Genomic DNA, 15,575 nt, shown 5'->3' on the forward strand with positions numbered 1-15,575 from the left:
TTGCAATGAAATTCATATCAAACAAATATCTAATTTACAGACCACTTACTACAATGCAGTAGAAATTGAAATTATTTTTGGTAAGTATTTCACCGTATATTCATCTTATAAAAAGTAAAGTTAAAAATGTCCCTTAATTAAAATTATGCAGATATGAAAACGTATGAAAAAAACGTTGTTATGATATCAAAAATCTGATAAAAAATATGTCTCGATATATTAAGACTGGAATAGAATGCTTTGTTAAAACACAAAAGAATCAATTTAATAAATCACCAGACTAACTTTGGTTTTGTATTGTTAGATTAAAGTACAAAAATAAAGACTTAGAAAATATTAAGGGAGTTACGCAAATCAATAAAGCATTTTCTGAATGTTATTAACACAAAACTGAGCTGTTTCTTCGGGATCACGTTGTAATTTGTCATAACGCTTCATTTCACCAATCATAGGATGGTTATCCTCGGATCCTTTTCCCGCAGTGGATAGCCAGTTCTCCTACCTCCTGGAAATCGTTGTCCCGGATGTTCAGATGGCCTACGAAGCACGCGTACGTGGCATGTCCTTATTGTATAACACACAACTAAATCATTTACTATAAGTTATTGCCAAACATTTTAGCTAATAACTGTAATATTTGAAGTTCAGTGTCACAGTTGACAACCGGAAATTTACAAGCAAAACCGGTGACCCAAAACAGAAACGCCCCCAGACATGTTGCCCCTGTGAAGATCCGCACACAGACATGGAAATAAATCAAAAGTATACATTTTTCAAAAGTTAAATACCTGAACATTTCATTTATCTAAAAATCTGTCATCAGTTTCTTATTAAACTCCTTCAGTGATCCAGTAATTAGCCGGAACGTATCTTAGATAGGAACTATAAACGTATGAAACACTTGCTGATGGGCTGATTTAGTTGTGTGAGTCCTTAAGATACAAGGCGGTAGACTCTGCTAGTATGTTTCTTAGTCCTCGAGGTTGGCCGTAACTTTAATGGCCACACTAATTAAATGTGGGTAGTTAGTTGCATGGTTCCTGAACAGTGGCGTAGCAAAGCATTTTTGGGAGTGTATGCTTACAGGGGGTCGAGCGTCTGATGCGCATACGGCCGGAGGAGGGATGGGTATGGGAGGGGGAATTCCCCCTCCTATAGCTTGAAAAAATAGATTTCTACTAGGCCCTAGAAGCAATCTCTAGTATTCTGGAAAATCCTTTTAGTCTGATTATTAAGAAGTAAAACACTACTTTTTATATGAATAATATTACTTCACTAACTAGTTTTTGATTTAGAATTCTACATAAACCTTTGAGATTTTTCAATGTTTGAATAAGACTAAAATTTTGAAGAAGATTTATTTCTATTTTATTCTTTCCTTTTTACGATTGATACAGACGATCCATATTAATCATTAAAAAAGAAATTAATAAATACTTATACAATGTACATGATTAAAAATATCTTCAAATATTTAGTGGTTGCTTGAGCATAGAAGCATACATGTATGCTACGGCACTACTGAAATACACAATTTACTCACCTTTTTATTTTGAAATTGACCAGTACTCCTCTAAATTAAAACAAAAATAGAATTAAGGGTTTTACGCCTATACTTTCCTATTTCAGCCGTAGCTTACACGAATTTCGAACTCCACATTTTTTTGTCCCAAGTATCCTTAAAGGCGAAACAACTGTTTGATGCAGTGTAAATTCATTTGTTTTTCATATCTATTACAGAATACTTAAAGGTGCATTCACCTGTATGGTTTTGAAGTTCATATTTGGTTTTGTTCCTCGGTTACAATACCAATAGCAGCTTGTTGAGCTCTGTAGTCAACAATAATCAAGATTTTCAAACCTTTCGCCTCATGACTCGCGGTTTTAAGAAGAAGTTCCATTAATTTAACATCATAACATCACATGTGTGACTCATATGAATCTTGCTGTGTTGTATTACAGATTTGGTACGACTACAATTACAAACTAGTGCGTTACGACATGGCTACTTCGCCGCCTGGCGGGAAATTCAAAACAGGAAATCCAATGTCGTATATAAACGATTTTAACACAGGTGAGACCTCTTGTAAAAAAAAAAAGCACTGAAAAGTCAACAAAACAGTTATTCGAGCTCTGAATCAATAAACATAGAAATAATATAAACAAAGGAAACGTTAATGGACTACAAAACATCGTTATTTCATATATATTTACAATTTCGTTAAATAGCTTTCTTATATTGTCATCCTTCAACGTATTGACAGGTCTTGCCTACACAATTGACAGGACGTTTGGAAACTGTAGCATCACTCCTGTAGCCAGCAGCACGTTCGATTCCAACCCTAACAGGAAGGATGCTCTGAAGAATGGTGCGTACGTCGTACAGATGAAAAATCCGCTGGACTTCTTTGATGTCAACAACGTGTATAAATATTCGGGACAGGTAGATATAACCATAGTTTATAGATTATCACGCTGTGTATTCAGAATTTGTCGTGAGAACAATCATCGCGAGCACGTGGATAAAAACTCGAGTCCATCTGCGGTGTCCTCTCGATTTTATCCACGTGCTAGCGATGATTGTTCTCACGACAAACCCTGAATCCTGCGGTGGCCTCTCGATTTTATCCACGTGCGCCAATTCATGAAAATACTGTGTGATAAACTGTTAATCATCTATATACTACCAATGATAATTAATTTATCATGGTATAAAGTAGAATAAAGATTATACAAATACTTCTTGTTGATGAGTTAGCGGTTTTATGTTACACATGAATTATAATTCTTGTTATTGAGTGATGTTAACTTATTTTTCAATTGATTGCATATTCAGTATATTGCAATTGATTTTATATTTTGTCGATTGCATATTGATGATATTATAAATTGATTATATTTTGTTCAATTGAATATTCATGATAATGATATTGATATTTGTAATGTTTCGATTGCATACTCATTAAATTATAAAAAAAAGTGTATATTGTTTTTATTTTATGATAATAAGGTGTATATTAATAAAATTGTTTGCAGATTTGATTAGTAGCCTTCTTTTTGAAAATGATCGAAATCTAATTTATTTTCATTTTGGTCTTTTAGAAAACCATTCGAGGAATTCTGTGTATAATTTTTGAGACTATCACTGATGAATTCAAACTACAGGGCGTCTCAACAAAGTTTACCAGTCGTCTCCAGTTCTTCTTCGCCTACGTATGTATACAACGATTACCAATACTGTAATAACACAATAAGTGAACACATTTCTATCCAAAGTTTTTGTAATACATAAATGTAGTGAAAAAAGTTAAGTGAATTCATTTGCTGTTTTTGGAGGTGTTATATTTTCTCATTACGCTGTAAAATCTTCAAACAACATTAAGGTTAGATTTAAAAAGCTGTTTTGCTTTTATAATTATTAATTGCGATGTAATATTTCATACGATTTTTATCCAATAAAAAGAATATGATATTGTAATCAAATGCATTACAATATTCTATTTTGCAGTTAAACGACTATATATCATTACGGCCTTTATTGGTCACTTATTCTATCGTAATTCGAATACCCCTTTTTTGATTTGAATAATATGTTTTGGAGTTCATTTGTCGTTGCCATGGTCACCTTTAATGACTCTCAACAAACAGAAACACAATGTGATGTTTTACAAAATGTAATTTAATATTCAGCTTTTTTTTCTTATTCATGAAAAACTCAACTAGTTACAACGGTAATCCTATCTATCAAACACAACAATTCATAATCGGGAAAATTTAGTATTTTAGGATTATAATTTTTCTAAATATGGAGGTCAAAGAAGGCCCAAGTCATACATAGTCCTATTAAATATGTAATATATTATTTAAAATAATATATGATATAAAAAATGATATGACTATTTATATGCGTCCTCGTATGCAATGCTTTTTGGCATTAAAATGAAAATTCCGTTCAAAATAAACAAATACGATTTAACTCTTTAAATTGATGCATCAGTTATGCAATTGAAATGTTATATAGTTCATAATTTTGAAATGCAATGCCATAAAACATTCCTTTTTTTGAATTTAACACAATTAATTTCATCACTTTGAAATAAATTTGTGATGTAATTCTATTCGGTTGTAATGAAAGGTAATAATAATAATAAATAATAATAATAATATACAACATTTATATAGCGCCCTATATAATTTGTAAAATTACTCTAAGGCGCTTTACAAAAAACGGATAATAGTAATGGTTATAATTGTGAAAACAGACAACAAAGGCTTGCAATCACTTTCATACATTTAACAAGCAATGTGCACATAATTGAACAAATAAAAGGGTGGTATTTACATGACGTCTTTGCAAAGATTCTAAAATGCAGACGTGAAGAGGTGAGTTTTTATGTCCCTCTTGAACTTGGCCAGGGTATTTGACTTCCTAATAGCAGATGGTAAGCTATTCCATAACATAGCCGAAACCCTCCCAAAGCATCTGTTTCCGTAGGTCACAGTACGAGATTTTGGGACACACAACAAAGATTCTGACTCCGACCGCAGTGATCTTGACGGCTGATACAGGGTAACAAGCTCATGTAGGTACTGAGGAGCTGTTCCATTCATTGCCTTGTATGTGTATACCAGAATTTTGTACTGCGACCTGTATCGTACAGGTAACCAGTGCAACGAATAAAGCGCAGGTGTGATGTGCTCTCTCTTTCGAGTACGAGTAACTAGCCGTGCTGCAGTGTTCTGGACCCTCTGCAGACGACTAGTTAGTTTGTTAGATAAACCACAGAGCAGGGCGTTACCATAATTCAACTGAGAGGTAACAAGTGAATGCACCAAAATCTTGCATGCATCTGCAGTTAGAAACTGCCGAATACAGCCGATGTTCCTGATCTGGTAGTAACAGGATTTGGCAATAGCGTTCACTTGTTTCTCCATGTTCAGAGAACTGTCAAAGTATACCCCTAGGTTTTTAACAGCTGGAACAGCCTCGATATTTCTGGCACCAACCTTGAGCTGGAGAGCCATTGTTTGCTGACACTTTGGGGAAAAGACGATTAGTTCCGTCTTTTCTTGATTAAGTTTAAGCATGTTGGCGTTCATCCAGATACTGATATCTGTCAGACAAGCTTCCAGACTCTCTGAGACTGTATTACAACTGTCCTGTGGTTTTATGACCATGTACATTTGTGTGTCATCGACATAGCAACGATAGCGAAGGCTATGGCGACAACAAATCTCTCCAATCGGTTTGGAGTACATACAATATTTTCGTGGTCCTAACACCGACCCTTGAGGAACCCCGAAATCTAGTACTTTGTCATGTGAGGTGGCAGATCCGATGGCAACACACTATCGTCGTTCACTCAGGTATGACTGTATCCAATATATTGCGGTATCAGTCACTCCATAAGAGTATTTCAGACGTCNGAACCTTTGACTCAACCAATGATTTGTTCATGATTGCGGTAATCAAAGGAAGCAGTGCTTCAAGACATTGCTTTAATAGGTCTGTAGGCAGTGGATCAAGCTCCGAGGTCATGATAATGTTGCGCAACTCGTCCTGGGTTGTTGGTGAGAGCTTTGTCAATGGTTCACCATCAAATGCAATGTAATATAACATTTTATTTCATAAATGAATATGAAATAATTGGTCAATTTGCAATGAAATGAATTATGACTTTTATTGATGTTTGTTTGTGTGTGTGTGTGTGTGTGTGTGTGTGTGTGTGTGGTTTTCTAGTCAATATGACCTGGTGTTAAGTAAATATAACGATATGTTCAGCTACTATAACGATATGTTTAGCCAATATATCAATGTGTTTAGCTAACATTACAACGTATTCAACCAATATTAAAATAGTATTTAGTATGAAAGTATCAAATGCATGATCTTACAAACATATTCTTTGCTGCTCAATAAAATATATTAGCAGAACAAAGGGAGGTAATGTATCAGAATTATTACCTGTACTTCGCAGGACACCTGGAAGACGACACCATCTGGCAGCAATATCCCGGTACAATCTCAGCCAATACGAATGGACGTCTCGTCAGAGGAAGTAAGTATCGCAGCCGTTTGTAAACGACTTCCTTATAAGTAACGATATTCGAGCAGAATGAACCTACCTTACCATAACAATCCGGCTACCTGGCACATCCCAATATCTTTATTTTTCATTGTGGAAGCACTTTCCTCAATATCCATCTTATAAGCAACGATGTTCGAGCAGAATGTAGTTGATGTAATAAATAGCGTAAACCTACCTTACCATAACAGTCCGGCTAGCTGGCACATCCCAATATCATTGTTTTATTGCGTAAGCACTAGTTCTCACATAGCTTCTAATATGAGCAATGTTTTGATTTGAATTGACATCGCTTATTGAATAATTCAAAACCGAAGTGATATTCGGAGCAGGCTCTTGAATATCAAATGATCTTTGATATGCAGTCAGTGTAGGTTGGGGACGTAGGCAGGTGACTATCAAGAAAAGGAAACTTCACGATCGGAAAACCCTGCTTAGTGGTAAGTCAGTACTGACCTTGATTCCAGGTTCAGGAGGGTATATACGGTCGATGTGTATATAAACTTCTTGCTACCTAACGATCGAAAGCACACCGTAGACACTGAAAGTGAAATTGATGAACTTGACAAGGTTTGTATTACCAGTTCTGGTTAGTTTTTAAATAAATTTAAACGCATATAAAAACAAAAACAAATAGACCAAGAAAAGCAGGATGCAGTGTGTTACCAGAGGAATGCCTACAGTCTGCTGGAAACTTTGAATCGAACTCAACCAGGATATTGTCAACAGAAGGTTCATCCTCAGCATCATTTTATTTCTTTTGTCCCAAATGCACCAAATTATTGTACAGCAATATATTTATATCGACTCATGATATAAGAGAACAAAGCATGTGCCTTCAGTTCGGTATGATGTATAGTAGTCTAAATAATAAAAGAGCCATTAGTTCTGATAGAAGAAACATTTCTAAGGTAAAATATTTCAGACTTATCAAAAGAAATTGTTATTTTTTTTAATCAACATGCCATTGAGTCTCCTTCTGGAATAGAAAGCGTCACAGTGCGACTGTAACCCTGAAATAATGGTATATACTTAGAGTGTTAGAGAGAAGTTTGGATGATTGCTGCATACCATTACGTTCATTGGATAACCTAGATAATACTTAAATGTAAATTTTCACATACATGACCTTATTTGTAATGTGTAAATAATAAAAACATTTCTCGTTACAGATCGGTTTATTCCTCACCTACAACTTTTTCGACTTTAACTTACAAGATCCAGATCTGACCAATTTTGATATCACCCCTTGCTTCGGAGGAACAGAGAAACGAGAGTTCCTAATACGATTTCCTGGTAAGATTGTTAAATGACGCTCTGGTGGTGTGTGTTCATTGCACACTTGGGCACTTCATTGTCACATGAAACAGTTAAAACATACTATCTTGTAGAGATGTATAATTTGATAATAATATATCGTAGCGTTGAATGTATGAAAACTTAAAACTGACAGGGCATGTTATTAAAAGATTTCAATTGAGATTTATTTAAAAATACAATCAATGTTTTTCTGGTTTAGAGATCTCCACCATTTCTTCCTTGTTGTTATTGTTGTTACTTATGGCTTACTGAACACACTTCTATAAAATGCCATCGGTCTTTCTTGTGCATAGAACTGCATCAACACACGAAAACTGTATTATGAACTCTTAGTCTTAGTAGTGTAGATTTCCACTTTTCCTATATAAATGATATCTTTGATGAGTTCCATTTCAAATTTATTCAACTGATCAAAATGTTGGTAAAATATCGTGCGTGAAAGTGTTCTATATATATACTAGTATATATAGTAAAGTAGTGTCACCTTGTGCACATATTTAACAAATGATAACCGGTTTGACAGCTAATGCGCTTTTTATACCCAGCGAGACCCATACTCGCGATCAAACAAGCAAAAAAATAATGTCGGCACTTCCTCAGAAACGATTGTCGGAATATACGGGGAAGATCTCAAAAATAGAAAAACAATTGATTTTTTTAAATCTCCATTGAAAGCTTTTTAACTTGCACTGTCAGCTTTAACATCTTGAAGGGTTGTTTACAGCTAAGAATACTGTTCCTAATACACATTTTACTTATTAACGCTAACGTTTTATCTCATATCCTTCAAAAACACCCGGTATACGGTCTTTTTATTGATGTGGTATATGTTGTAACTGTTAATACCTAGTAATTGTTTGTTGAAATTATGGTAAAATGTATGGTTGTGTGCTGACACAGTGCTGTGCCTGTGTGCTGACGATGTGGAATATATTTTTTATATGATTCATTTAACGATTCTCGTTGTGCTTGCGATTTTTCATGCCTTACTGTTTTTTAATCCTATGCTCATGACTTGAATTATGATTTTCAAACGTCCTTTTCCAGGTTCATATCATCCTGTTCTAGATGCTAATGTGAAGGTTTTTCTGAAGAAAGCACAGACTCTGCTGGCACAGGCGTCCATGGCTTCACCCATTCGATTTCAACGAACGGAAGTGACGTACGACGCTAACTATGTAAAACTCATAGGAACGGTTGTCAACATTGCTCCTTTCATTGGTAAGACAAACACACGTGATTGCACTTATTGTAAAAGAGTGTTAGATACAGTATGCCAAAAATGAATTAAAATTGCACCATACAGCTGTTTTGTCCTTCTAGGACTCATCAGGTATTCGCTAGGGGCTTGATGATATGAATTCAAAAAAGAAGGAACACTGATTAATTTGAAATTAAAAACAAGTTGTGTATATCATACCACTATTCAACAGAGATCACTGTTATACTGAAGATTAAGGTAATTACCAAAACGGAAGGATAACGTATTGCAATAGTTATCATATGACCTTCAAACTTGTGTTACCAGTGGAAATGTATCATTAAAAAGTGATATAATTAATACTAATTTTGATAATAGTAAAGTTTTCGTTATGAAATGATAAGTAACAATACAACAACAATAAATAACTGACTGAAATAAGACTCCGCAAAAGTCACTTGTTTCTGAAAGTGCAAACACTCTGACAGAGAACAGATGTGGATTGCTGACGGCAAAACTTTCCACGCAGGGTTTCAAAAGATGTAGCTTAATGAAGACTATGGTTTCATCATCAGGACCTCGCAGGCATTTATGCTAATTCTCTGTGTGATATGAAGGTCGAATTTTTTATTATGCTCATTAGAGTGTCTTGTGGGTTTATTGTCAATTCCCCCGTTTGCGATGTGAGGGTGTGAAAGTACATGTAATTGCAATTGCACAATTGTTGTAAAACTGCATAAAGTTTATATCCATATCTTATATTTAGCGAAAGTACATCATTATGTAGAAGTGCATGAAGGAAGGGATTTGTGATTCGGGTGTTATATCCCCTACTACAAAGTTTAAATACCCAGATAAAATGAAGCCATAGTATATGTATGTGATCGCTCGCATTTTAATATGTTGTTTTCATTCACGTTTGTGTTTTGATTAAGATATATTAAGACCAAGTGCCTCATAGTTTTAGTTTTTGTGTTAAACGCATCATGTTGAGGCTGTGCCTATATTTCCGTTGGTTGCACATCTTTATGTAATACAAGGTCTTAGTTTCGGTTTATTTTAGCGGGAACTCAGTAAAACTGTGCCTCGATTTCAGTTGACTTTTATAAGATTTCATACAAGGTTGTGTCTTGATTTCAGTTAAAATCACCAAAATCTCATTTAAGGATATTCTATGATTTCAGTTGACTTCACTAAGACTTCTTCCAAAGCTAATCCTCACAAGACTGATGCCACTTACAGCAATGTCATGTCGGACAAGGATTGCGCCACCTATTGTCGAGTAGAGAGTAATTTCCCCTGTGAGAGTTTTGACTACTGCAGCGCGTCCTCTACCTGTCTGCTCAGTAAGGAACACGTGGACGACGGCCCAGCCCTCTCATCCAGTAGCACATGCGATCACTACTCACGTGAGTAATATTGAATCTATGTGACTTGCTAGTAAAATGTCATCTCCAGCTCTAAAGCGTCGTTTTATCTTTTACACCTACCAAAATACAAAGGGTAATGTTTTAAATGTCTTTTACGTTATGAAAATAATATATAATTTAATGTTCAAAGGTACCGTGAATAGCACAGATGCAGTGCAGCCAAGTATCGACGCTATCATGGTCAAGCTGAATGACGTTATCTATAAGGGACTATTCCAGATACCTATCCTGGAAGGCGGCAATGTACGTACTCTTCTAACATCACTTGTAGACATTTCTCGTGAGAAATTCATGAAGTGACGCTTATCTACAGACGTCTAAATAGTCAAGAATTTTTCGTTGTATTAACGGGACTAATTTGGAATATAAATAATTGATAATTTATTGGCAAAACGACAGTTGGTACTGACTGTATTGCAACATAAAATACAAAAGATATTACAGTAATGCGGCTTCAAACAGAACAGGGCAAATTGTACGATGAGATAGTGTACGTTTGAATGAAGTCAAACTGGCTGATAAGGGATTTGAGTAAGATCAAATTGTACGATGAGAAAGTGTGTAAGTTTGAGTGAGGTCAAACTGTTCAATGAGAGATTTGGGTAAGATCAAACTGTACGGTACGTGAGTGTGTGTACGTATTTACATGTTTGTTTGGATAAAGTCAAAGTGTACAGTGAGATGTCAACCTGAGTATTTTATGGAAAGAAAAGATCGTTAGATTCTATCTCAGGTCTCACAGTATATTTGTTTTATTGTGTTTTGATTGTCATCTTGGCTATGTGTGTTGACTGTATGTTATATTTTGAACTGTTTCTTATGCTATAGTGTGTTTTCCTTGTCTGTTAATGCTGTGCTATATTTATTTTACTTCATTGCTTTCGTGTTTTTTTGCAGACAACGATTTTTATCGCTGACCAAATAAGGGACAATTTAGTGAGAGCGAGCAGATATCCGACATCAAGTTAGTATATAGTTATGGATTAATGTATTCATTCGACATACTTTGATAAAAAGCCGTACACAATACATCAAATTACATTTCGGAAACAGTTAGAATTTCTAGTATAATATCCATGTCACAACTTATAATAAAAGTGATGTATAACAGACCATAGTTAATATCAAACCCTAGCTAACATAAGGTCACTCCAAATGGGCACCCAATCTCTAACATGAAGTCCTTCGAAAGGACCAGACTCTAGCATTTGAACAGCAGGTCACTCCAAAGGAGCAGACCGTAGCGAACATAAAATCAATGAAACAAAGCAGATCATAGCTAACATAAGGTCACTCCAAAGGGGCACCCAATCTCTAACATAAAGTCCTTCGAAAGGACCAGACCCTATCTTACATCAGGTCACTCCAAAGGAGCAGACCATAGCTAACATAAGGAAACTCTACACAGTAGATCAAATCACCAAACACAAGCTTTGTCTGTTGTAGACTACCATATCCGATATAAAGTTTCTCTTAAGAATATGGCGGCAATAGCTTATATGTTAATGTTTTTTGTTTCAGGTCAGGTACTCAGTCACTTTAATTTGACAGAAAACAACATCCTGATAGTGAAGAACAGCGGCTATGTGGCCGGAATATCTGTAGACGAGTGTGCCGACGCCTGCCTGACAGAAATGTCGTTCGACTGTCTGTCCTTTGACTTCTGCTACAAGCAAGGGGACTGCCTGCTGTACAAAGCGCATCCCGACGCCCAGAATACCACTCTTACGCATCATGACTTCTGTGACGTATATTCACGTATGTACACAGCACTGGTCCTACTCCTGTTCCACCTTATGTCAGTAATGTATGGCAAGCTTATATTATTACCACACCAAGAAACCTCTAATATATCCATCATAAACGGTTGTTATTTTAACCCGGTATGATGACTAATTTAGAAAAATGCTCAATTACTATGCATAGACAACACTCGGATATATTAGAACGATTAGATAACGCTAGTTTTAAAAGATATCACTGACCGAAAAAATCTTACCCAAATTTGTTCGTGTCCTGTTATTCAATATATCAATACAAGGTACCATTGTGTAACGATGTCACTATATATCTTCTGTGCCCAAAGTCAATAAATACAATGTTCTGAGCCCAATTTCTGTGCCCAGTGCCATGTTTTGCGTCAATGCGCAACTGTACTGTGGGGCAATCAACGTGAACCACTTATATAACGCATAACGAGTAGTTTCTTGTCAATTGGTAATAGCGGCCAATAACTATCATACGTCCATATGGAAACACATTAATATTTTATTAAAATCCGCGAAAATGTATAAATTTACAGCAATAACCGATTTCTAAATAGAGTAATCATGTTGTTGCTACTGAATATTTCACTTATAGTATTTCATTATAAAACCCTGTTGTCTCCTCCTCCGTTCTGTTATATATGGGTGAGTGGAGGTACGATGCACTACCTTCTGTGTTGGTGTCTCTCCTTGTATATTGACAGTATGGTATGTTTTTATTTGTGAAGGTAATTACCTAGATAGGTATACCTCTAGCCCTGGGATGGTAGTATCGGTCACGGCGGACAAAGAGCTGGACAAAGTCAACTCGGACAATTTGTGCGCCAAACAATGTTCAGAGTATAGCGGGTTCCCTTGCAAGTCTTTCGAATACTGCTCCAACACCAAGACGTGTCGCCTGATGAAGAAACACCAACTGGACTTCCCCGCCAGCTCCCTCGTCACCAGTCCAACGTGTTCCTTTTACACCAGTAAGATAAAAGATAAACTTGTTTTATAATTGCAGTAAAATAAATAAAACTTAATCTTACATTGATTGACGGATGTTGTAATTATCACTGAGTACTTGATGGTAAATATTTAAGTCGTTTTTTCCCTTAGGAAACTACATAGATGACTTTCAGAAAAAGTCACGGTCCACTATGACGTTTGGGAAGACCCTGGACTACACTGATGTGACGGCGGATGACTGTGCCAAGCTTTGCGTCACTACAGAGGCTACCAACTGTCAGAGCTTCGCCTTCTGTAATACAACTCAACTGTGTCGACTGACAAGTAATCGTCCTCTCAAGAAGGGTGGCAAGGTCACGCATGACGTCTGTGACCTTTACATTAGTACGTATGAGATCGGCAGCCTCCATACTTGTGTGCTGTGGTAGCCATGTGTACAAAACCCAACTATAGAATTTGGTTGTAAAGCTAGCAACTAATGTTCTTCATAATTGTGCTTTACCTCCATATCAATAGTTTCGTAACAGGCGTGTTCCTGTATGTTTCAAACAAAGGGAGGTTTATTATTTTTATCTAGGAAACTCGTTATCTATCGTTTTTAACAACAATTGGTGAAAAGGATCCATTGCATGATATTCACTTCTTTATTCACAGGAAAGTACTTCTCAACCGGTCATTCGCAGGCTAGCACAGGGAATGCTCAGACAGCTGGCAATAAGAGTTCAAACACGGGCTATAGTGCAGGTAAAACTACTCACATTGGTCAGCTTTTAACAGTTCATCCTGTAACTACAATACAATATGTTAATTAAGCATACTCCTTCTCATTGATTACTCTTTCTTTTTATACCTTCACGGCGATTGCTAGAGATAAAAACATCCAACCTCTTACATTGCGCTGGTAAAATGATTATTTCATAAATGAGATCCGCGTACCTTTCCTTTATTGGTAGTTCCAAGCATGATTTAAAATTTACCTTTTTGAAATTTACCTTCTTAGTTAAGCATAAGTGTTATGTCGGACAGATAATGACGTCACACACAGAGGTAGACTTATTGCGCCCTAAAGCATTACAATATATTTTAAGAAGACAAAAGTTTAAGTACTGACAAGGAGGACGTTAACAATTTGTGCACATTAATAAAACAGAACCATTTTAACACAGGCGCCATGGCTGGTGTAGGCATTGGACTGTTCCTTCCCGGTCTTCTGATCGGGGCCCTCGTTACATTCTACTTCCGGCGGAAACACGACCAGTCTCTGGAGGCACTGGACATGCAGCAGATAGTCAAAGACTGATATGATGTTTAGGCGGATTTTGATTTCATATATTCCATGAGACTTCTTCCGAATCACGTGATATCTAGTTCGAGAGAGCGTTTGACGCACGAGACGTGTGAAAGACTGTTATAGTCTCGTATTATGTGGAAAACGTTATGTTCCGAACCTCTAAATGGAAGTGAATACCTCATCATTCTTTTTCAAAATTTTCACTAAATGTTTTGTTTGTATTTTTTCTATAACATCGATATATCAAACACATAGTGTCAGACAGAATGTTTCAGTTTCAAAAAACATTTGGGAAAGAATCACTTTTGATAAATGACATTTCTATTTTCGGTGTTATTTTCATAAACGCTTACATGATATTTAATGCAAAGATGTATATGTATTGAGACTGAACGTCTCAGTTCCATTTCAGGTGTACTTTAAATCAACATTTAAAATGTCAGTTTGAAAGTAAAAAAAAGTCTTTTTGGGAAGAATATATATTCGAACATTATATTGACACTTTCTATAAAACAACCTACAGAATACTTGATTTTATCGTAAAAATACTAATATCATTCCGTTTGTTTAAAAAAATCATATGAATTCAGCTTTAAAATGATACAAACGATTTTGGTTTCTATATGCAATGTTCTTAATCAGTGTATAAACATTTACTTGTAATATTTGGTACATTAAAATTTTATTTAGAAAGTAATTTTTTTTTTATCTCGACCACATATTTTCAAGCAGATATTAGAAGAATACAACCGTTGTATTTAGACATTATTGGCATTAATAAGTTTCATTCCAGTATTATTCATTGTTTCTAATACTTATCTATTTCTGTAACATGTTCAGTGCTGTTTGTGTTCACTGTTGACGTAAGATGCTGTCAGCCCTATGTCTCTCATGTAAAACGTGCAATATGTCTTTTCATCAAGACAATGAGTCCAACGCTTGTTCAGGCAAGAGTTAGATCCTTGGTAGATGCTTCAATATTTATTTCTACGTTGTTTCACGGTCATTTTCATTAATAGTTGTGTTTGTTTAACATATAAAACTGTTTACTATTGATATAGACTGTTGTGTCATCTTTTAAAGCAGCTACGTCAAATACTTTTGTTTTGTTTGTTTGTGTTTTACGTCCTATTACCAGCTACGGCCATTCAGGGACGAGTGAGCACTATAAAATCGGCACAAACACGAATATATCGCAGCCCCCCCCCAAATTAAACACGCATACACTACACGCATGCATCTTGCACACAGGGGAGGCCGTCCTTGAATGACCATAGCTGTTGAACGTTAAACAATACTAAACCAAACCAAATGGTGGTGGAGGAAAGCCGGTAGTTCCCGGTGAAAAAACACCTACCAACGGCCAGTACCTGGCGACTGCCCCACGTAGGCCTCGAACCCGCGACCCAGTAGTGAAGGGGTAGTGGTAGCAGCATTTCAGACGCCTTAACAACTTGTAATATTGTTCACTTTAATTAGGTATCATTCCTAATGCTGCAGCTGAATGCTTCAGTTCATTAAAACGGACAT

At 35.9% G+C, this 15,575-nt stretch overlaps 1 protein-coding gene across 1 annotated transcript in view; it reads left to right on the forward strand.

The window, feature by feature from the left end:
* LOC110457136 overlaps positions 1-15,101 on the forward strand; it is a 38,676-nt gene extending 23,575 nt beyond the window's left edge. The window contains exons 16-31 of the mRNA XM_021508247.1: positions 41-80; positions 453-550; positions 1,963-2,074; positions 2,265-2,443; positions 3,103-3,213; positions 5,979-6,059; positions 7,259-7,382; positions 8,454-8,627; positions 9,792-10,016; positions 10,168-10,280; positions 10,935-11,001; positions 11,559-11,795; positions 12,532-12,774; positions 12,905-13,138; positions 13,409-13,498; positions 13,921-15,101. Coding sequence (XP_021363922.1) covers positions 41-80; positions 453-550; positions 1,963-2,074; positions 2,265-2,443; positions 3,103-3,213; positions 5,979-6,059; positions 7,259-7,382; positions 8,454-8,627; positions 9,792-10,016; positions 10,168-10,280; positions 10,935-11,001; positions 11,559-11,795; positions 12,532-12,774; positions 12,905-13,138; positions 13,409-13,498; positions 13,921-14,054 — 2,262 coding nt within the window. The 3' untranslated portion in view covers positions 14,055-15,101. The remainder of the gene's footprint in view (positions 1-40; positions 81-452; positions 551-1,962; positions 2,075-2,264; positions 2,444-3,102; positions 3,214-5,978; positions 6,060-7,258; positions 7,383-8,453; positions 8,628-9,791; positions 10,017-10,167; positions 10,281-10,934; positions 11,002-11,558; positions 11,796-12,531; positions 12,775-12,904; positions 13,139-13,408; positions 13,499-13,920) is intronic.
* The last annotated feature ends 474 nt before the right edge of the window (positions 15,102-15,575 follow it).

This window comes from Mizuhopecten yessoensis, unplaced genomic scaffold (genome assembly GCF_002113885.1).
Source record: "Mizuhopecten yessoensis strain PY_sf001 unplaced genomic scaffold, ASM211388v2 scaffold9025, whole genome shotgun sequence".
Classification (NCBI taxonomy): domain Eukaryota; kingdom Metazoa; phylum Mollusca; class Bivalvia; order Pectinida; family Pectinidae; genus Mizuhopecten; species Mizuhopecten yessoensis.